A 24,011-nucleotide genomic window follows, 5' to 3' on the forward strand; every position below is an offset into this window, starting at 1 on the left:
CTATAAGCATGCAGGCTGCTATAGGCACCACTCCCCAGTTGTTTTAAACCACGGTGCACAAGCTCTGCACAAGCTCCGATTCCATTTCAGCAACAACCTGACTATGTGACGTCTCTCACGGGAGCCACTTATTTTGGCAAGATAAACATTGATATCTGGCCATCTCCCCCGGCTCGCGGTGACATCAACGCCTGCATCAAGTTCACGGAGATAACCACGCCTGTATCCCACTTTCCTCTCACCAAAACAAGGGCCAACGTGCACTCTGGCGCAGACACACCTGGCTTGCAGTAAAGAAAGCCCTCCAAAAGTAGTTCTTACACAATAACCTACCTGCACCAAAACAAGGGCCAACGTGCACTCTGGCGCAGACACACCTGGCTTGCAGTAAAGAAAGCCCTCCAAAAGTAGTTCTTACACAATAACCTACCTGCACCAAAACAAGGGCCAACGTGCACTCTGGTGCAGACACACCTGGCTTGCAGTAAAGAAAGCCCTCCAAAAGTAGTTCTTACACAATAACCTACCTGCACCAAAACAAGGGCCAACGTGCACTCTGGTGCAGACACACCTGGCTTGCAGTAAAGAAAGCCCTCCAAAAGTAGTTCTTACACAATAACCTACCTGCACCAAAACAAGGGCCAACGTGCACTCTGGTGCAGACACACCTGGCTTGCAGTAAAGAAAGCCCTCCAAAAGTAGTTCTTACACAATAACCTACCTGCACCAAAACACGGCTGGCAGGAAGACAGAGTTTTTTCCTCCTTCATCTAAACGGCTTTGAAAACCTCTTAACTGTGTCTTGTGTAAAATCCTAACGTCTTGCCCAGGAATTCCACTCATTTTTTTATAATAAGAGGAATTATTTCTGACGCAAATACATTTTGGTAACACCCCTTATCAGCTACTGGTTTATAATGGATGATATTACATCATTTATAGTTCATTCTATCAATGCATTATATAACCTGCAATAAACATTCATAACAGCTCACGGCTCCTTGGGGTAATACAGCACGTGCAACAGTACCTCAAATGAAGAGAGAGAAAAACCTGAGAAATAGATGGAGAGATGTGGAGGGAGGTGGCTGAGACCTTTCACTGTTTTCCCCCTGTTCTCTCTTCCTATTTTCAGCTTCCACGGGGGAAAGCTTCCCACCATGTGAGTCATAGATTATTCAGTAGTGACTTGGCTTATTCATGACACCAAACAGACTCCCTCCAACACTGCATATAAACAACCACTACTACTCTCTTCTTCTTTCTCGCTCTGTCCCCCTCTCCGTCAGCCTCTTTCGCCCACTCTCTCCGTCTCTCTCTCCACACACATCTCTATCACACTTTTCTATTTATTTACATCTCTCCCATTTCTTTCCCTCTGCCTCACCCTTCTCTTCTCTCCTCAGATAAACAATGTGTTTACCACCCCTGGGGGGCCTCCCTGCCCCCTCCCTCTGCCGGCTCCCATTACAGAACACAGATAGAAATAGATCTACCAGACAGTACAGGCGCTCGCTCTGAAGCGCAGCTCTGATTTAAAGCCTGTTGTCTGAGGATGTCCCTCAGTCTGATTGCAAAGGCTCTACACTCCACTCATTAAGTCTAATAGACGTCGAGCTCAACCCAGGCCGAGCCCTGCCTATCGCCGGTCAGAATGGGCCGGGGAGATATTATTTACCACGTTTAGAGATGTGGTGAGAAGTTTGTCACAAGGCCTGACGGGTGGCGAAACAAGGAGAGGGAGTGGTCTGTATGGGGACTGGAAGGTCAAAGGTTGGATGGGTCCTGCTTTCACCTTTCAGGTGGTTCAAGATCAATGATTATGAAGGAAACCAGAGATTTTGCAAAACAGTGACAATAAGTGCAGGTTCAGGTACACCAGGCTTTCATATTAATACCTAGAGGGACAGAGGACGAGAGCCAACACGTCCAAGTCAACACCCCACAGGAAACCACGAGGAACTCTATCAGAGATCAATCACTCAAATGGCCGGTCTGTCTGTCAGTCAGTGTCTTGCAGCCGCCCTCTGGCAGCTCATCTTACAGACAGAGGAGTTCCTCAACACATCTGTGTTCCTCTAGTGACAGAGAGAGAGGTGGGGTGTCTGTGTGCAGCGAGCCCGACTCATCCCAACACGCTCCGGCCTGTCCCGGGCCTCCGGCTGACGTCAGCGTTCCAGTCTGCAGCGCGGCAGCCGGGAGAAGGACGGGGGAGAGAAAGGGGGAGATGTGGGATGTGAGGAACAGAAGGGTGAGACGTGAGGATATGAGGGTGCCCATACATACGTGCACAAGTACATCTCTCGCTACTTAACCCAGACTAATCTATGGACGAGGGCGCACGTCACGGTCATACAGGAGAGAGGACGCTCTGTCCTCCATGTCTGTGGGAGAAGACAGGTTCAAGCAGAGGTTGATCTCCAAAAGGGCTCATCCTCACCCGTGTAACAGAAATCTGTGTCAAGGCTGGGGGAGCAGTGTTTCCCCGAGCTCTACTCAGACTAAAGCAACGATAACGGAGACCCTGTATCAGGGGAAGTTGGGACCCCCGTTCTGAGTTGGGTCATCAGGTATTTACATGGTTCAGTATCAAACTCAACAGAGATGAAAACCAACACCAGACAGGCAAAACAGCTCGACCACTCTGGTCAAATCTCATTTCCTTTCTCAAATTACAAATAAGCCGTTTAAGCGAGAGATGTTTTCTTTGCCATGCATCACGACCCGAGAGCTCGATGTGTATCAACCACATGGATTTACATCTGAGCGAGGAGAGGACCGGCAGACGTGTGTTAGGGGAGACGTTTTCCACACGCCAAAGCATTATCCTGGGGTGGCATCAGATGACGGCTGGGTCACACTGGGTATTACACACAGACAAAGGTCTGGAACTGGACACCAGCGGCTGGATGTGTCAAGCATCTCACAGTAGGAACTGATCTAGGATCAGTTTAGCATTTTACATAATATTGAATGGACAGATGGGGGGGATCTGAGCCAAGATTATCACTCCTACCCTGGATCTAATGCATCCGATTATAGAAGCTGTATCAACAGCCTTGGAGAGACTGACATCATCCACATATAGCGTGCTTCGATGAGTGGGCTAAACAATGCTAACCAGGGACATGACTGTGGTTAAAATGAGGCAGTTGCACCATTCAGGCTAGTCACACCACCGGGTGTACACTCTTACTGCCTTGTTATTCTGGAACGCAAAGAAATACTAGTAGAAAAGTGCCCATAGAGCATATGAGAGGAGGTCCATTGAGTCAGAGTATTGAATGGGGTTCTCCATATCTGTCTGTGGGCGGCAGTACAAGACTTACACGGTTTCCATGACAACAGTCCCCAGAAATCTTCTATGATGTCAGTAAGGGATATTTCAATATTTAATGGTGTCACTGCAGCTGAATAAAGTGGGGAGGGAGGGAGGGAGGGAGGGAGGGAGGGAGGGAGGGAGGGAGGGAGGGAGGGAGGGAGGGAGGGAGGGAGGGAGGGGAGAGAGAGAGAGAGAGAGCGGCAGAGACAGAGAGCGGCAGAGACAGAGAGCGGCAGAGACAGAGAGCGGCAGAGACAGAGAGCGGCAGAGACAGAGAGCGGCAGAGACAGAGAGCGGCAGAGACAGAGAGCGGCAGAGACAGAGAGCGGCAGAGAGAGAGCGGCAGAGAGAGAGCGACAGAGAGAGAGCGACAGAGAGAGAGCGCGGCAGAGAGAGAGCGCGGCAGAGAGAGAGCGACAGAGACAGAGAGCGGCAGAGAGAGAGAGCGGCAGAGAGAGAGAGAGCAGCAGAGAGAGAGGGCGCAGAGAGAGCGGCAGAGACAGAGAGCGGCAGAGACAGAGAGCGGCAGAGACAGAGAGCGGCAGAGACAGAGAGCGGCAGAGACAGAGAGAGCGGCAGAGACAGAGCGGCAGAGACAGAGGGCGGCAGAGACAGAGGGCGGCAGAGACAGAGGGCGGCAGAGAGAGAGAGCGGCAGAGAGAGAGAGCGGCAGAGAGAGAGAGAGCGAGACAGAGAGAGAGCGAGACAGAGAGCGGCAGAGACAGAGAGCGGCAGAGACAGAGAGCGGCAGAGACAGAGAGCGGCAGAGACAGAGAGCGGCAGAGACAGAGAGCGAGACAGAGAGAGAGCGAGACAGAGAGAGAGCGAGACAGAGAGAGAGCGAGACAGAGAGAGAGCGAGACAGAGAGAGAGCGAGACAGAGAGAGAGCGAGACAGGGACAGAGAAAGAGATGGTTCCGTACGGGAGGAAAGGAGAGAAATTGTTTTTTTGCCCGGCAACAGGGTGAAGGAATGGTAGATGGCTTATTTATGTGTTAAATACCAAGACTGCCAAAATAATGGAAACACTTGAGTAAACGATATAAAGTATATTGAATATTCCTGAGTTAATTAAGCAATTAACATGCGCTGGGTCATGTATAAAAAGGCCCAGTTGCCCGTTATTTTGGCTACCATGGATAGAAGAAGAGATCTCAGTGATTTTTAAGTTAAGACTTATGGGAGATTCTGGAGCGGGACTTGACGGTGTTTTCCACCAACATCAACAAATGTGGAAGAATGGTGTGCATCCCTCAGATTTTCAGCCATTTGTAGAATCTATACCAAGGCGCACTGAAGCTGTTCTTGCCCAACGCCCTATTAAAACCTCTAGTGACTCCCCATCCCGCATGAGGGAGCGTAATCATCGACTGACACTAATTTGCATAACGCAAAGGACATAAATATTCCTAGAAAATATTCTTATTCATGAAAATCACAAGTGAAATATATTGAGACACAGCTTAGCCTTTTGTTAATCACCCTGTCATCTCAGATTTTCAAAATATGCTTTACAGCCAAAGCTAGACAAGCATTTGTCTAAGTTTATCGATAGCCTAGCATAGCATTTTGTCCAGCTAGCAGCAGGTAACTTGGTCACAGAAATCAGAAAAGCAATCAAATTAAATTGTTTACCTTTGATGAGCTTCGGATGTTTTCACTCACGAGACTCCCAGTTAGATAGCCAATGTTCCTTTTTTCCAAAAATATTATTTTTGTAGGCGAAATAACTCCGTTCTTCACATTTGCCTGAGAAATCGCCCGGAAATTGCAGTCACGAAAACGCCAAAAAATATTCCAAATTAGCTCCATAATATCGACAGAAACATGGCAAACGTTTTTATAATCAATCCTCAAGGTGTTTTTCAAATATCTATTCGATAATATATCCACCGGGACAATTGTTTTTTCAGTAGGACCGATTGAAATAATGGCTACCTCTGTATTTTACGGAGAATCACTCTGGGAGCCATCAGGTGACCACTTGCGCAATGTAGCCGCTTACGGGTATTCTTCAGCATAAATGCGTAAAACTACGTCACAATGCTGTAGACACCTTGGGGAATACGGAGAAAAAGTAATCTGGTTGATAGCCCATTCACTGCTCAATAGGGACGCATTGGAACGCAGAGCTTTCAAAAGATGAGTCACTTCCGGATTGGATTTTTCTCAGGCTTTCGCCTGCAATATCAGTTCTGTTATACTCACAGACAATATTTTACAGTTTTGGAAACTTTAGAGTGTTTTCTATCCTAAGCTGTCAATTATATGCATATTCTAGCATCTTGTCCTGACAAAATATCCCGTTTACTACGGGAACATTATTTTTCCAAAAATGAAAATATTGCCCCCTAGTCACAAAAGGTAAGGTAGGAAGCAACAAAAGTGTGGTCAAAGACTTAGTAGTAGCTTAGTTGTAGTCACGATCTGGTTACCTATAACTACAAACATAGTTATGTTTTAGCGTTTTTACATATTTATTTATTTATTTATTCCGGATATCTTCAGAACTACCCACAAAGGTGCTACCTATCTAGTTCCAGCTGGCTAACGTTAGCTACTAGCCATGCTAGCATGGTATTACATTCCAAACCAAGTGTTCCCGAGCTACTATATACATCCATGAAGAAGAAACTATATAAATCCTCGTCTCCTGTGCGTTTGGTAGTCGAGCGAGTGTCGTAGATTTCCGTCATTTGTAGCTAGTGCAGTAATACACGAGTAGTGCAGTAATACCCACAAGGACGGGGTTACGACTCATTTGTGACCCAAAAATGAGAAGCAACCTTTTAAGTTGGAACAGTGTGTCTGGTTGACGTGAACGGATTGGAGTATGGGAACTGTGCATACCTCTACTGTATCCAGTGCTCATTTCTCCCCGGAGGACTCCGATGGCAGGATTCGATTTGAGACTGACTGAAACCAGGTGCTGTGCCGAGTGTGAATGTGAAGCCTGCAACATCTATTTCCTACCAACCTACTGGTACATTGCGAGTGTCAGCAGTGCTGGAGATAAACCGGGTAAATTCTAAATGGATTTACCTCAATATATCACTATTGGATAAGCTACACTACATGAACAAAAATATATGGACACCTGCTTGTCGAACATCTCATTCCAAAATCATTGGCATTAATATGGAGTTTGTCCCCCCTGCTATAACTGTTTATGGCTGCAGGGGCAGTATTGAGTAGCTTGGATGAAAAGGTGCCCATTGTAAACGGCCAGCTCCTCAGTCTCAGTTGCTAATATATGCATATTATTATTAGTATTGGATAGAAAACACTAAAGTTTCCAAAACTGTCAAAATATTGTCTGTGAGTATAACAGAACTGATATTGCAGGCGAAACCCTGAGGAAAATCAAAACAGGAAGTGGCTTCTATTTTGAAAACTCCATGTTCCATAGCCTCCCTTTGATGGATTTAAAGGGATATGAACCAGATTATTTTTTCTATCGCTTCCTCAAGGTGTCAGTCTTCAGACATAGTTTCAGGCTTTTATTTTGAAAAATGAGCCAGAACGATAACATCGCGTCAAGTGGTCACATGAGTATTGCTCGCGCAACAGAATTTGGACAGCCATTGTTTTCCCCTCTCCTACTGTGAAAGACATTTGCGGTTGATATATTATCGATTATATATTTTAAAAACAACCTGAGGATTGATTATAAAAAACATTGTGGACATTATGGAAACTATTTGGAATTTTCGTCTGCGTTGTCGTGACCGCTCTTTCCTGTGGATTTCTGAACATAACGCGACAAACAAACAAACAAACAGAGTTATTTTGGATCTAAAAATAATCTTTATGGAACAAAAAGGAACATTTGTTGTGTAACTGGGAGTCTCGTGAGTGAAAACATCCGAAGATCATCAAAGGTAAACGATTCATTTGATTGCTTTTCTGATTTGTGACCGAGCTACCTGATGCTAAGTGTACTTAATGTTTTATCATGCGATCGATAAGCTTACACAAACACTTGGATTGCTTTCACTGTAAAGCATAATTTCAAAATCTGACACGACATGTGGATTAACAAAAGGCTAAACTGTGTTTTCCTATATTGCACTTGTGATTTCATGAATATAAATATTTATAGTAATATTTATTGTATGTAGCTCTATGCTATTCAGCGTTTGTTGATGACACTTATCCCAATATCGGGATTGCAGCCGTAACAAGATAGCCTCCACTTTCTGGGAAGGCTTTCCACCAGATGTTGGAACATTGCTGCTGTGACTTGTTTCCATTCAGACACAAGAGCATTAGTGAAGTCGGGCACTGATGTTGGGCGATTAGGCCTGGCTCACAGTCTGCGTTCCAATTCATCCCAAAGGTGTTCGATGGGGTTGAGGTCAGGGCTCTTTGCAGGCCAGTCAAGTTCTTCCACACTGATCAACAATTTCCGTACGGACATCGCTTTGTGCATGGGGGAATGTCATACTGAAACAGGAAAGGGCCTTCCACAAAATTTGGAAGCACAGAAACGTCTAGAATGTCATTGTATGCTGTAGTGTTAAGATTTCCCTTTACTGGAACTAAGGGGCCTAGCCGAACCATGAAAAACAGCCCCAGGTCATTATTCCTCCTCCACCAAACTTTAGAGTAGACACTATGCAGTCGGGCAGGTAGCGTTCTCCTGGAGTCCGCCAAACCCAGATTTCTCTGTCAGACTGCAAGATGGTGAAACGTGATTCATCACTCCAGAGAACACGTTTCCACTGCTCCAGAATCTAATGGCAGTGAGCTTTACACCACTCCAGCTGAAGCTTGGCATTGCGCATGGTGATCTTTGGCTTGTGTGCGGCTGCTCGGCTATGGAAACCCATTTCATGAAACTTCCGACAAACAGTTCCTGTGCTGATGTTGCAACTGAGGACAGACTATTTCTACACCTGTCAGCAATGGGTGTGGCTAAAATAGCCGAATTCACTAATTTGAAGGAGTGTCCACATACTTTTGTACAGTACCAGTCAAAAGTTTGGACACACCCACTCATTCAAGGGTTTTTCTTAATTTCTACTATGTTCTATATTGTAGAATAATAGTGAAGACATCAAAATGATGAAATAACACATATGGAATCATGTAGTAACCATAAACCTTTTAAACAAATCAAAATATATTTTATATTTGAGATTCTTCAAAGTAGGCACCCTTTGCCTTGATGACAGTTTTGCAAACTCTTGGCATTCTCTCAACCAGCTTCATGCACCTGGAATGCATTTCAATGAACAGGGGTGCCTTGTTAAAAGTACATTTGTGGAATTTCTTTCCTTCTTAATGCATTTGAGCCAATCAGTTGTGTTGTGACAAGGTAGGGTTGGTATAGAAGATAGCCCTATTTGGTAAAAGACCAAGCCCATATTATGGCAAGAACAGCTCAAATAAGCAAAGAGAAACGACAGTCCATCATTACTTTAAAACATGAAGGTCAGTCAATACAGAAAATGTCAAGAACTTTGAAAGTTTCTTCAAGTGCAGTCGCAAAAACCATCAAGCGCTATGATGAAACTGGCTCTCATGAGAACCGCCACAGGAAAGGAAGACCCAGAGTTAACTCTGCTGCAGAGGATAAGTTCATCAGAGTTACCCGCCTCAGAAATTGCAGCCCAAATAAATTCTTCACAGAGTTCATGTAACAGACACATCTCAACAACTGTTCAGAGGAGACTGCGTGAATCAGGCCTTCATGGTCGAATTGCTGCAAAGAAACAACTACTAAAGGACACCAATAAGAAGAGACTTGCTTGGGCCAAGAAACACGAGCAATGGACATTAGACCGGTGGAAATCTGGTCTGATGAGTCCAAATTTGAGATTTTTGGTTCCAACTGCTGTGTCTTTGTAAGACGCAGAGTAGGTGAACGGATGATCTCCGCATTTGTGGTTCCCACCATAAAGCATGTGATGGTGTGGGTGCTTTGCTGGTGACACTGATTTATTTAGAATTCAAGGCACACTTAACCAGCATGGCAACCACAGCATTCTGCAACGATAAGCCCAAACCAGATGGGATGGCGTAACGGGACTATCATTTGTTTTTCAACAGGACAATGACCCCTCACACCTCCAGGCTGTGTAAGCGCTATTTGACCAAGAAGGAGAGTGATGAAGTGCTGCATCAGATGACCTGGCCTTCACAATTAACCGATCTCAACCCAATTGAGATGAGTTGGACCGCAGAGTGAAGAAAAAACAGCCAACAAGTGCTCAGCATATGTGGGAACTCCTTCAAGACTGATGGAAAAGCATTCCAGGTGAAGCTGGTTGAGAGAACGCCAAGAGTGTGAAAAGCTGTCATCAAGGCAAAGGGTGGCTACTTTGAAGAATCTAAAATATATTTTGATTTAACACTTTTTTAGTTACTACATGATTCCATGTGTTATTTCATAGTTTTGAAAAATAGTAAAAATAAAATAAAACACTTGAATGATAGGTGTGTCCAAACTTTTGACTGGTACTGTGTGTATGTGTATGTGTATGTGTATGTATATATATATATATATATATATATATATATATGTATATGTGTGTATCTGACTATCCCTCTGAAGGCCTCTCCTTGGTTGTTCTTTGACTATTGTAGCTAACTCAGCCGTCAATCGGTATGTCTCCCTTGTTGTTGTGTTCTGTGGGTTCCTGCCTGTGACTAGTTGTTCTCTGGCTTACTCCTTAGCTATGTCAACTGTGGTGGTTGGCTAGCTAGGCTAGTAGGCTAAAATAATGAACTTTAGTTGGCTAGCTTAGATAAATGCATATACCGGTAACATTATTTGATAACTGGTTAGATGGCGTTATGTATTTCCAAAATGTTGCTTTACTGTAGCTGTAAGCTAGGTGATTATAGCAACTCTCTGACCCAGTGCTAATGTAACATTAGCAAGCTAGTAGTGCTAACGTTAGCAGGCTAGTTGGCTAGAAACCTTGCAAGATGATTTGTTACAATAAATTCATAAAGTATTTACTGCAAATTAAATTGAAACCAGTAGTCATGACTATAAATGATTTGGTTTAATCTGAAGTTATACGTCACACCCCGCAAATGTTTTTTTATGTAATTACTTCTGCATTCTTATCAGTTTTAGTACACATAACATTTCTCCTCCAAGAAAGCCGGATTGCTTTCCTCTTAGCTTTGTGTGACAGACAGACCTTAAAAACACACACATTCTAAAGACAACGGTCGACATTCAGTCACATAATGAAAGACAGACAGGTAATGTGTTGGTCTCCTACCTGTGGGGATGTGGTTGAGGGCAGACGTCTTCAGGACATCCAGCTGCTGCTCCTTGCCCAGGAGTCCTTCTGTGGGAGAGGGAGAGAACTCCGCTTCAAATATGGTCCGCAACATCAAGATAACCCTCCCGCAATCAACCGACAACCGACCGAACTACACCTCTCTGAGAGGGAGCCACCGCGGCATCGAGGAAAGCAGCCTAACGGAGCAACCGTCGCTTCGCTATGGACCCAGAGAGCCTGAATCGCCTGGAAACAGCAGAGAATCTACGCTGGGAACTCATGCTGAGATGCCAGGGGTTCTCTGCCCTGAAGGAAGCTTAGTGGAATGGCACCGTTCATTCATCAGACAGTGTGTGTGTGTGTGTGTGTGTGTGTGTGTGTGTGTGTGTGTGTGTGTGTGTGTGTGTGTAGGCTGGTTGTTGGGCTCAGCTGAAACTGGCTGTGCTCAGCATAGCAAGTGTGGGAGAAAGGGATGGAGAGGGTGGGAGAGAAAATGAGGAGGGGAAAGGTAAAAATAACACTCCCTTTGGGTACAGCGAGCACGCACACACACACACACACACACACACACACACACACACACACACACACACACACACACCTAGCTGTGTGCCCATGCCTCTCTCCCGTCTGTGTACGTAGGCACCGAGGCTGAATTATTATTATTATAGTGGCAACATGAAATGGCTTTTGTACCAGCCGAGCCCTGGGAAGACAGGGCTATAAATAGACCAACCACAGAGGAGAGGAGGGGGAGACGGAGGGGAAACTGGGTAGGGGCTGAGATGAAGAGAAAAGGAGGGGGAGGGAACAGGGGCTATAGAGAAAATGATCAACAAGAAAAAAGGAGGGAATGGAAAGAATCAAGGAAACGAGAGGCTACGATATTAGAGAGATCAGAGAGCATAATGACATGAGGAGCAACAAAACACCTCAGGACATGGCCTACAGATGCAAAAACTAAAAACAAATCTCCCCTCACACACACACACAGGTTTGCTGTCCAGATAAGCACACTTGGCAGTGGCGTACATAATGTTGCATCAAGCCATGAAGATGCTTTGCTTTCTTTAATTTCTTTAAAAACAGACAGGCGACGAAAACAAAATGTGGGGTCCCTTCGGGGGAAAGAAACAGGAAAACAGGCTAGCGTCTAGCTGTGTTTGGTCTATTTCTGGAGCTCTCCCTGGACCAGACACACACAGAGGTTTAATTAGCTACGGGCCTTGGGCTATACCATGCAGTACTAACTCAACCGGCTGTGTGTGCGTGGGGGGGGGGGGGGGCGTATATTCTCAGCTCTAGCTTTAGGAGCCGTCTGTATGTCTGCCCCACCTTGCAGATCAGGGAGGATGAGGCAAAACATGGTGTGGGTGCATGGGGGGGGGCGTATATTCTCAGCTCTAGCTTTAGGAGCCGTCTGTATGTCTGCTCCACCTTGCAGATCAGGGAGGATGAGGCAAAACATGGTGTGTGTGCATGGGGGGGAGGGGGGGGGGGGGCGTATATTCTCAGCTCTAGCTTTAGGAGCCGTCTGTATGTCTGCTCCACCTTGCAGATCAGGGAGGATGAGGCAAAACATGGTGTGTGTGCATGGGAGGGAGGGGGGGGGGGGGGGGGGGGCGTATATTCTCAGCTCTAGCTTTAGGAGCCGTCTGTATGTCTGCTCCACCTTGCAGATCAGGGAGGATGAGGCAAAACATGGTGCAAGAGAGGCCATTTATGACAAATAACAATGTGATCAAAGCCTTGTTTTACCTTCAGAGTTACAGTGAGCAGTCCAGGTGTGGCCAGTGAGAGAGTGAGAGAGTGAGAGTGAGAGAGAGGACAGATGGCAGACCCACACTTTACCTCTCAGATGACCCAGATTGACGTCCACTGTTTATAGGACTACACACAGACACACACCGTTAATACACACAGACACACGCCGTTAACACACACACAGACACACGCCGTTAACACACACACGCCGTTAACACACACACAGACGCCGTTAACACACACACAGACACACGCCGTTAACACACACACAGACACACGCCGTTAATACACATACACTGTTAATACACCCAGACACACGCTGTTAATACACATACACCGTTAATACACCCAGACACATACACCGTTAATATACCCAGACACTTGCCGTTACTACACCTACACCGTTAATACACATACGCCGTTAATACACCCAGACACATACACCGTTAATACACCTACACCGTTAATACACCCAGACACATACACCGTTAATACACCTACACCGTTAATACACCCAGACACATACACCGTTAATACACCCAGACACTCGCCGTTAATACACATACACCGTTAATACACCTACACCGTTAATACACCTACACCGTTAATACACATACACACGCCGTTAATACACATACACACGCCGTTAATACACCTACACCGTTAATACACCTACACCGTTAATACACATACACCGTTAATACACCTACACCGTTAATACACATACACACGCCGTTAATACACCTACACCGTTAATACACATACACCGTTAATACACCTACACCGTTAATACACATACACACACCGTTAATACACCTACACCGTTAATACACATACACCGTTAATACACCCAGACACACTGCTAATACACCCACACACACTGCTAATACACCCACACACACTGCTAATACACCCACACACACACAGCTAATATACACACACACACACACACACACACACACAGCTAATACACCCCAGACACAAACTGTTAATAAACCCAGACACACACTGTTAATAAACCCAGACACACACTGTTAAAACCTCTTACTTCTACCCCCTCCTTTTTTGAAAATTCTGTTAAAAATCGCGCAACTTTTCAGCGTCCTGCTACTCATGCCAGGAATATAGTATATGCATATGATTAGTATGTGTGGATAGAAAACACTCTGAAGTTTATAAAACTGGTTAAATCACGGCTGTGACTATAACAGATCGTGTGTTTCATTGAAAAACGCAAGAAAAACTGCTCTCTGAAAGCAAAACATAATTTCCATAAGTCACTTCCACCAGTTGTTAAAAGAGAACAGAATTTAATGGGAATCTGCCTGCAATTCATACAAATTCCGCACGATGGCGCCATTGTCCTAATTTTCAATTGAATTAATTGTTGGAAAATCCTTCTGTCTGACCTCCATTTTCCCAGTCTTCACCCGGATGCAGTTGAGGGAGAGATCAGACGGCATTGTTTTTGAAGTGAAGACCTATTGAAGAGACATCGCCCTGTAATCATTTTGATAGATTATAAACGTTTACTAATACCTAAAGTTGGATTACAAAAGGATTTCGAAGTGTTTTGTGAAAGTTTATCGTCGACTTTTTTAATTTTAAAAAATTACGCAGCGTTTAAAAACGATGATTTTTTCTGAATGACACAACTTCCATACAAAGCTATTTTGGGTATATATGGACCGATTTAAACGAAAAAAAGACCCAATAGTGATGTTTATGGGGCATATAGGAGTGCCAAGAAAGAAGCTCGTCTAAGGTAATGAATGTTTTATATTTTATTTCTGCGTTTTGGGTAGCGCCGGCTATCGCAAAATCTGTTGTTTACGTGTCGAGCTGGCATTTTGGGGGGTGCATGCTATCAGATAATAGCTTCTGATGCTTTCGCCGAAAAGCATTTTAAAAATCTGACTTGCTGGCTAGGTTCACAACGAGTGTAGCTTTAATTCAATACCCTGCTTGTGAATTTTGATCAAAGATTGAGTTGTAACGAGTACATTTAGCATTTAGCGTAGCGCATTTGCATTTCCAGGGGCATACTTGGGACGTCTGCGTGTCAAGTATTCTCAAGAAGTTAATAAACCCAGACACACACTGTTAATAAACACAGACACACACTGTTAATAAACACAGAAACACACTGTTAATAAACACAGACACACACTGTTAATAAACACAGACACACACACACACACACACACACACACAGCTAATTCACCCAGACACAAACTGTTAATAAACCCAGACACACACTGTTAATAAACACAGACACACACTGTTAATAAACACAGAAACACACTGTTAATAAACACAGACACACACTGTTAATAAACACAGAAACACACTGTTAATAAACACAGACACACTGTTAATAAACACAGACACACTGTTAATAAACACAGACACACACTGTTAATAAACCCAGACACACACTGTTAATAAACCCAGACACACACTGTTAATAAACAGACACACACACACACACACACAGCTAATACACCACAGACACACACTGTTAATAAACACAGACACACTGTTAATAAACACAGACACACACTGTTAATAAACATAGACACACACTGTTAATAAACACAGACACACACTGTTAATAAACACAGACACACACTGTTAAAACCTATTAAGTCTACCCCTTCCTTTTTCGAACATTCTGTTAAAAATCGCGCAACTTTTCAGCGTCCTGCTACTCATGCCAGGAATATAGTATATGCATATGATTAGTATGTGTGGATAGAAAACACTCTGAAGTTTCTAAAACTGGTTAAATCACGGCTGTGACTATAACAGATCGTGTGTTTCATTGAAAAACGCAAGAAAAACTGCTCTCTGAAAGCTAAAAATAATTTCCATAAGTCACTTTCATGGGTTGTTAAAAGGGGACAAAATTTAATATCGACCTGCATGCAATTCATACAAATTCCACACGATGTCGCCATTGTCGTCATTCTCAATTGAATTTTTTGTTGGAAAATCCAACTATCTGGATTCCGTTTCTTCCGGTCTCCACCAGGCTCTTTTCATTGTGGACATTGGCAGCCATTGATTTGCAGACGAGGAGCTATTGAATATACATCGCCCTGTAATCATTTTGATAGATTATAAATGTTTACTAATACCTAAAGTTGGATTACAAAAGGATTTCGAAGTGTTTTGTGAAAGTTTATCATCGACTTTTTTAATTTTAAAAAATGACGCAGCGTTTAAAAACGATGTTTTTTTCTGAATGACACAGCTTCCATACAAAGCTATTTTGGGTATATATGGACCGATTTAAACGAAAAAAAGACCCAATAGTGATGTTTATGGGGCATATAGGAGTGCCAAGAAAGAAGCTCGTCAAAGGTAATGAATGTTTTATATTTTATTTCTGCGTTTTGTGTTGCGCCGGCTAAGCTATATCTTTGTTTACATCGCATTCAGGCATTTTGGGGTGTTGCATGCTATCAGATAATAGCTTCTCATGCTTTCGCCGAAAAGCATTTTAAAAATCTGACTTGTTGGCTAGGTTCACAACGAGTGTAGCTTGAATTCAATACCCTGCTTGTGAATTTTGATCAAGGTTTGAGTTTTAACGAGTACATTTAGCATTTAGCGTAGCGCATTTGCATTTCCAGGTGCCTACTTGAGACATATGCGTCTCAAGTAGAATCAAGAAGTTAATAAACACAGACACACACTGTTAATAAACACATACACACACTGTTAATAAACACAGACACACTGTTAATAAACACAGACACACACACACACACAGCTAATTCACCCAGACACAAACTGTTAATAAACCCAGACACACTGTTAATAAACCCAGACACACACTGTTAATAAACAGACACACACACACACACACTGTTAATAAACAGACACACACACACACACACTGTTAATAAACAGACACACACACACTGTTAATAAACAGACACACACACACACACTGTTAATAAACAGACACACACACACACACTGTTAATAAACACACACACACACACACACACACACACACACACACACACACACGCCTCTCTCCCGTCTGTGTACGTAGGCCCAGACACACACTGTTAATAAACCCAGACACACACTGTTAATAAACACAGACACACACAGACACACACTTAATAAACACAGACACACACTTAATAAACACAGACACACACACTTAATAAACACAGACACACACACTTAATAAACACAGACACACACACTTAACAAACACAGACACATGCAAACCAATGTCAGATGATATCTCCGCAAATCACACCCAAATGATCCAGCTCCCTGCAGCCGGACTTTGCTATGGAAATTTGGTGTGTGTGTGTGTGTGTGTGTGTGTGTCTGTGTGTCTGTGTGTCTGTGTGTCTGTGTGTCTGTGTGTCTGTGTGTCTGTGTGTATATATATATATATATATATATATATATATGTGACTATGTTACAGGTCGACCATGTAGAATTGTTAGCATCGCTACTAGAGTGAAGGGCCTGTTTTGCATGGCTGTGTGCTGAGGTTCAGGTAATGACGACACCAGTGTCTGTCTGCAGCCTGTAATGGTACAGCAGCTGAGGGTTATACTAGCTGGCTTAGTCTCACTCTGTGGGCTGTAGTTAGACACACAGAGAGACTCACTGGAAACCACAGCTGATACCTGAGACAGACAGACACACTATAAGTGGAGGGAGGGAGATGAAGGTAAAGGAACAAACCTCCACACCCCCTCCCTTTCAGCCCTGAACCAGGGGCTTCCCTACTGCACCTCAAGAGGGCGCTCTGGTCAGGGTATCAGTCTGTGGAGGTGGTGACTGTTCTTCAACACTAGTCCTGAGAACCTGACAGGGTGTACAGGCTTTTGTTCCAGCAAAGCACTAACACTCCTGATTCAAGAAATCAACTGTTCATCAAGACCTTCCACATGAAAAGCACCACATCTCCATGCTGTGCAGAATAAATATGAACACGTGTGTGTGTGTGTGTGTGTGTGTGTTTGCGCGCGCGCTTGGGCGTGTGTGTGTGTGTGCATGGGTGTGCGTGCATGGGTGGAACTGCTGGCAGGGGTTCTATTAAATTATGTGCAGCCCTTTAAAGCAGAATTGAACCATGTGTCAAATGAATAGTAGTTCAAAGACTGATGGGAGGCCAGAGAGAGATCATAGAGACCAACGGGTTAGTACTGTAGTCTAACTAGACCAAACTGGTAGTACTGTAGTCTAACTAGACCAAACTGTTAGTACTGTAGTCTAACTAGACCAAACTGGTAGTACTGTAGTCTAACTAGACCAAACTGGTAGTACTGTAGTCTAACTAGACCAAACTGGTAGTACTGTAGTCTAACTAGACCAAACTGGTAGTACTGTAGTCTAACTAGACCAAACTGTTAGTACTGTAGTCTAACTAGACCAAACTGGTAGTACTGTAGTCTAACTAGACCAAACTGGTAGTACTGTAGTCTAACTAGACCAAACTGGTAGTACTGTAGTCTAACTAGACCAAACTGGTAGTACTGTAGTCTAACTAGACCAAACTGTTAGTACTGTAGTCTAACTAGACCAAACTGGTAGTACTGTAGTCCAACTAGACCAAACTGGTAGTACTGTAGTCTAACTAGACCAAACTGGTAGCACTGTAGTCTAACTAGACCAAACTGGTAGTACTGTAGTCTCTAACTAGACCAAACTGGTAGTACTGTAGTCTCTAACTAGACCAAACTGGTAGTACTGTAGTCTCTAACTAGACCAAACTGGTAGTACTGTAGTCCAACTAGACCAAACTGGTAGTACTGTAGTCTAACTAGACCAACGGGTTAGTACTGCAGTCTAACTAGACCAAACTGGTAGTACTGTAGTCTAACTAGACCAACAGGTTAGTACCGTAGTCTCTAACTAGACCAACTGGTAGTACCGTAGCTTCTAACTAGACCAAACTGGTAGTACTGTAGTCCAACTATACCAAACTGGTAGTACTGTAGTCTAACTAGACCAAACTGGTAGTGCAGTAGTCCAACTAGACCAAACTGGTAGTACCGAAGTCTCTAACTAGACCAAACTGGTAATACTGTAGTCTAACTAGACCAAACTGGTAGTACCGTAGTCTAACTAGACCAATGGGTTAGTACCATAGTCTAACTAGACCAATGGGTTAGTACCGTAGTCTCTAACTAGACCAAACTGGTAGTACTGTAGTCTAACTAGACCAAACTGGTAGTACCGTAGTCAAACTAGACCAACGGGTTAGTACCATAGTCTAACTAGACCAATGGGTTAGTACCGTAGTCTCTAACTAGACCAAACTGGTAGTACTGTAGTCTAACTAGACCAAACTTGTAGTACTGTCGTCTCTAACTAGACCAAACTTGTAGTACCGTCGTCTCTAACTAGACCAAACTGGTAGTACTGTAGTCTAACTAGACCAAACTGGTAGTACTGTAGTCTAACTAGACCAAACTGGTAGTACTGTAGTCTAACTAGACCAAACTGTTAGTACTGTAGTCTAACTAGACCAAACTGGTAGTACTGTAGTCCAACTAGACCAAACTGGTAGTACTGTAGTCTAACTAGACCAAACTGGTAGCACTGTAGTCTAACTAGACCAAACTGGTAGTACTGTAGTCTCTAACTAGACCAAACTGGTAGTACTGTAGTCTCTAACTAGACCAAACTGGTAGTACTGTAGTCTCTAACTAGACCAAACTGGTAGTACTGTAGTCCAACTAGACCAAACTGGTAGTACTGTAGTCTAACTAGACCAACGGGTTAGTACTGCAGTCTAACTAGACCAAACTGGTAGTACTGTAGTCTAACTAGACCAACAGGTTAGTACCGTAGTCTCTAACTAGACCAACTGGTAGTACCGTAGCTTCTAACTAGACCAAACTGGTAGTACTGTAGTCCAACTATACCAAACTGGTAGTACTGTAGTCTAACTAGACCAAACTGGTAGTGCTGTAGTCCAACTAGACCAAACTGGTAGTACCGAAGTCTCTAACTAGACCAAACTGGTAATACTGTAGTCTAACTAGACCAAACTGGTAGTACCGTAGTCTAACTAGACCAATGGGTTAGTACCATAGTCTAACTAGACCAATGGGTTAGTACCGTAGTCTCTAACTAGACCAAACTGGTAGTACTGTAGTCTAACTAGACCAAACTGGTAGTACCGTAGTCAAACTAGACCAACGGGTTAGTACCATAGTCTAACTAGACCAATGGGTTAGTACCGTAGTCTCTAACTAGACCAAACTGGTAGTACTGTAGTCTAACTAGACCAAACTTGTAGTACTGTCGTCTCTAACTAGACCAAACTTGTAGTACCGTCGTCTCTAACTAGACCAAACTGTTAGTACCGTAGTCTCTAACTAGACCAAACTGTTAGTACCGTAGTCTCTAACTAGACCAAACTGGTAGTACAGTAGTCTAACTAGACCAAACTGGTAGTACCGTACTCTCTAACTAGACCAAACTGGTAGTACCGTACTCTCTAACTAGACCAAACTGTTAGTACCGTAGTCTCTAACTAGACCAAACTGTTAGTACCGTAGTCTCTAACTAGACCAAACTGTTAGTACCGTAGTCTCTAACTAGACCAAACTGTTAGTACCGTAGTCTCTAACTAGACCAAACTGTTAGTACCGTAGTCTCTAACTAGACCAAACTGTTAGTACCGTAGTCTCAAACTAGACCAAACTGTTAGTACCGTAGTCTAACTAGACCAAACTGTTAGTACAGTAGTCTAACTAGACCAAACTGGTAGTACCGTACTCTCTAACTAGACCAAACTGTTAGTACCGTAGTCTCTAACTAGACCAAACTGGTAGTACTGTAGTCTAACTAGACCAAACTGTTAGTACTGTAGTCTAACTAGACCAAACTGGTAGTACTGTAGTCTAACTAGACCAAACTGTTAGTACTGTAGTCTAACTAGACCAAACTGGTAGTACTGTAGTCTAACTAGACCAAACTGGTAGTACTGTAGTCCAACTAGACCAAACTGGTAGTACTGTAGTCTAACTAGACCAAACTGGTAGCACTGTAGTCTAACTAGACCAAACTGGTAGTACTGTAGTCTCTAACTAGACCAAACTGGTAGTACTGTAGTCTCTAACTAGACCAAACTGGTAGTACTGTAGTCTCTAACTAGACCAAACTGGTAGTACTGTAGTCCAACTAGACCAAACTGGTAGTACTGTAGTCTAACTAGACCAACGGGTTAGTACTGCAGTCTAACTAGACCAAACTGGTAGTACTGTAGTCTAACTAGACCAACGGGTTAGTACCGTAGTCTCTAACTAGACCAACTGGTAGTACCGTAGCTTCTAACTAGACCAAACTGGTAGTACTGTAGTCCAACTATACCAAACTGGTAGTACTGTAGTCCAACTATACCAAACTGGTAGTACTGTAGTCTAACTAGACCAAACTGGTAGTGCTGTAGTCCAACTAGACCAAACTGGTAGTACCGAAGTCTCTAACTAGACCAAACTGGTAATACTGTAGTCTAACTAGACCAAACTGGTAGTACCGTAGTCTAACTAGACCAATGGGTTAGTACCATAGTCTAACTAGACCAATGGGTTAGTACCGTAGTCTCTAACTAGACCAAACTGGTAGTACTGTAGTCTAACTAGACCAAACTGGTAGTACCGTAGTCTAACTAGACCAATGGGTTAGTACCATAGTCTAACTAGACCAATGGGTTAGTACCGTAGTCTCTAACTAGACCAAACTGGTAGTACTGTAGTCTAACTAGACCAAACTTGTAGTACTGTCGTCTCTAACTAGACCAAACTTGTAGTACTGTCGTCTCTAACTAGACCAAACTGTTAGTACCGTAGTCTCTAACTAGACCAAACTGTTAGTACCGTAGTCTCTAACTAGACCAAACTGTTAGTACCGTAGTCTCTAACTAGACCAAACTGTTAGTACCGTAGTCTAACTAGACCAAGCTGTTAGTACCGTAGTCTCTAACTAGACCAAACTATTAGTACCGTAGTCTCTAACTAGACCAAACTGTTAGTACCGTAGTCTCAAACTAGACCAAACTGTTAGTACCGTAGTCTAACTAGACCAAACTGTTAGTACCGTAGTCTAACTAGACCAAACTGTTAGTACCGTAGTCTCTAACTAGACCAAACTGGTAGTACTGTAGTCTCTAACTAGACCAAACTGTTAGTACAGTAGTCTCTAACTAGACCAAACTGTTAGTACCGTAGTCTCTAACTAGACCAAACTGTCTGCAGTCTCACACATGGAAGGAGGCCACAGCCACACTGTCCACTGTTGTGTTTCTTCCCATGGGAAAATAGACTGCTATGGGATGTGTGTTTTACAATAAGTTGGTACTCATTAGGGACAGGACGGTACCAGTATGGCGATACTTGGTAGTATCGTGGCCAGGAAACACACAGTGGATTTAACTTCTTTAGAAAAACAGCCCTAATGTTGGAAACAAACATCATCAGTAACATTGTTCAATCTTAAGCACACAATGTTTTACATACAGCAGTTATTAAAAGACCAAAGAGTTTGATCTGTTCGCAATACTGGTATCATCACAGCCCCAGTCCTCATGTACCCATTCACAGTCCACGTTCATGCACTCCACACTCATTAGTAAATCACTCTCTCTCACACACACAGAGTCAGGAAGGATGCTCCTGTCTCATTACACTGGTTGCACTTCCCCTCCCCGCTGTGTGTACCATGGAGAGATCACACACAGAGGAACAATACCATCAACCAGACAGGCCTCTCCTTAGCAGACACTTCCTCTAGGGCCATCTCATTCACTTCCTGGGTTCAGCATCTGACGTCATTGCAACATGCCCACAATCAGTGACCCCTGACTTCTGGGGCAGGCTCTGACGTCCTGTCATAAAGAGAGACCCGTTCTGTGAACAGATGCGACCTTTAGGTTCCCGTTCACACTGGGAGGAAGAGCAGAGAAACATTGGGACGGTAATGAGTGGAGGAGTAGGCATGCATCTCTGTTTCCCAGCATCACAGAAGCCATTTGACACGGCATAGCATGGTTAGATAACATGTGACCTATATCCAATGCATATGAATGATTTAAGGAAAATGGGCAATATTAATTGATGAGAAAAGTGAACAGATGTCATTGAAAAGTGTGGCCTTGGAAGACTGGCTCTAACTCTACACGCTAGGCTTGGTTTGAAAAGACCAACTTTGGTTTGACAATCAGAGAAGGGAAGTTTCCTAGTAAATAAGCCCATCATTAACCTCACACTTCCAGAACCACCAGAACTCAAGAGGCACGAGCCTTGCAATGCCACTAAGAACCTCCTAGCTTCATGTCAGTCTGGTTTATAAGAGGAACCCGACAATGAACAACGAAAACATCAATAAAAAAGTAAGCACTTCAACCAATCGCGCATCCAGCCAGCCATCCATCCATCCATCCATCCATCCATCCAGCCATCCAGCCATCCATCCATCCAGCCAGCCATCCATCCAGCCATCCATCCAGCCATCCATCCAGCCTTCCATCCAGCCATCCAGCCATCCATCCCACTCACATCCCAGACTTTAACTTGATATCGTCGTCCTCCTCCTCCTCCCCTTGCCTGTCCCAAACAATGACAGGCCATGTCAAAAGCCAGAATAGGTTTGCTTTCGTCTGTGTAAACTGTAATTGCGGCTGGCAGTACACCCTGTATCCAGTTTCTCTCTGTGTGGAGTTAGGGACATAAAGGCCTCGGGCGGCTCGGACACACAAAGAGACTCTTTCCTCTCATTATCTCCTTTCCCCCGCCGCTGTCTCTAGCCTAATGCCAATTAAAAACAGAGCTGAGGAACAGGCAGAGGGACAAGGCCCCAGTATGGAGCCCATAATGGGGTGTTTGTTTAAGGGGGTCGGGACGCTCAGTGGAGCCTTACTCTGGACAGTCAGGTTGGATGGTAGGGTCCAGGGCGGTTTCCCCCAGGCAGGACATAACCCCTGGTCCTGGATGTGTTGGGCTGGGGGAGGCTAGAGTGGACCAGGCCAAAGCAGGCCTAAGCCAATTTGGTGAGGGAGAGAACAATCTGTCAGGCTGGAAGGTCTGTCAGAAGTTATTGTCAATGGTCATTGGGTGCAATGAGGACATTTGGCAAGAGAAGCTGAAGATGCGCATTTTGACAGAAACAAATCTGGTTGGACACTTACCAGTACGTACAAATGCACACAATGTAACAATGGTTCAGTTTCTGAGATGCTGGCCCAGCCATTCCTCAGTTACATCCCAGACTATACGACCTGTCTGAGTACAGCAGGGCCCTCTGTCTGTCCCAACCCACACCCCTCTCCCGGGACTGATTGACCTCACCCAACCACATCACCCTGTCAACAGTGTAACATGTTTATGTTATTCTACATATACATATTCTCTGTCTTCACCCGTCTCTAGGGCAGACAAGGTGCCATCAGCACTAGACATCCATCAACACACCTGGGCTCACACTGATAAGAGATATGTGTCTACATGGGTTTGACAGAGAGAGAGCCATCTCTCCTCTACGGTCCATGCTATTGAAAGCTGTTGAGTTGCATTGACAACAGTTGCTAACAGAAGAGGAGTGTTTCTGTCATGTAGCCTTGTGTTCAGTGTTCTTGTTGTTCCATTTATAGGTCTGCTCTGCAACACATGGCAGCAGCCACTGACAACTGCTC

General features: G+C 44.1%; 1 protein-coding gene across 2 annotated transcripts in view; it reads right to left on the minus strand.

Annotated features, from left to right (window-relative positions):
* LOC139412869 (histone deacetylase 4-like) overlaps nt 1-24,011 on the minus strand; it is a 70,046-nt gene that overhangs the window by 40,358 nt on the left and 5,677 nt on the right. The window contains exon 3 of one of the 2 annotated variants that reach the window (XM_071159657.1): nt 10,564-10,632. In XM_071159657.1, coding sequence (XP_071015758.1) covers nt 10,564-10,632 — 69 coding nt within the window. Of the gene's footprint in view, nt 1-10,563; nt 10,679-24,011 lie in introns of those variants that run through there. The other variant, XM_071159656.1, reaches the window with a different exon arrangement.

Source organism: Oncorhynchus clarkii, chromosome 7, assembly GCF_045791955.1.
Source record: "Oncorhynchus clarkii lewisi isolate Uvic-CL-2024 chromosome 7, UVic_Ocla_1.0, whole genome shotgun sequence".
Lineage (NCBI taxonomy): Eukaryota > Metazoa > Chordata > Actinopteri > Salmoniformes > Salmonidae > Oncorhynchus > Oncorhynchus clarkii.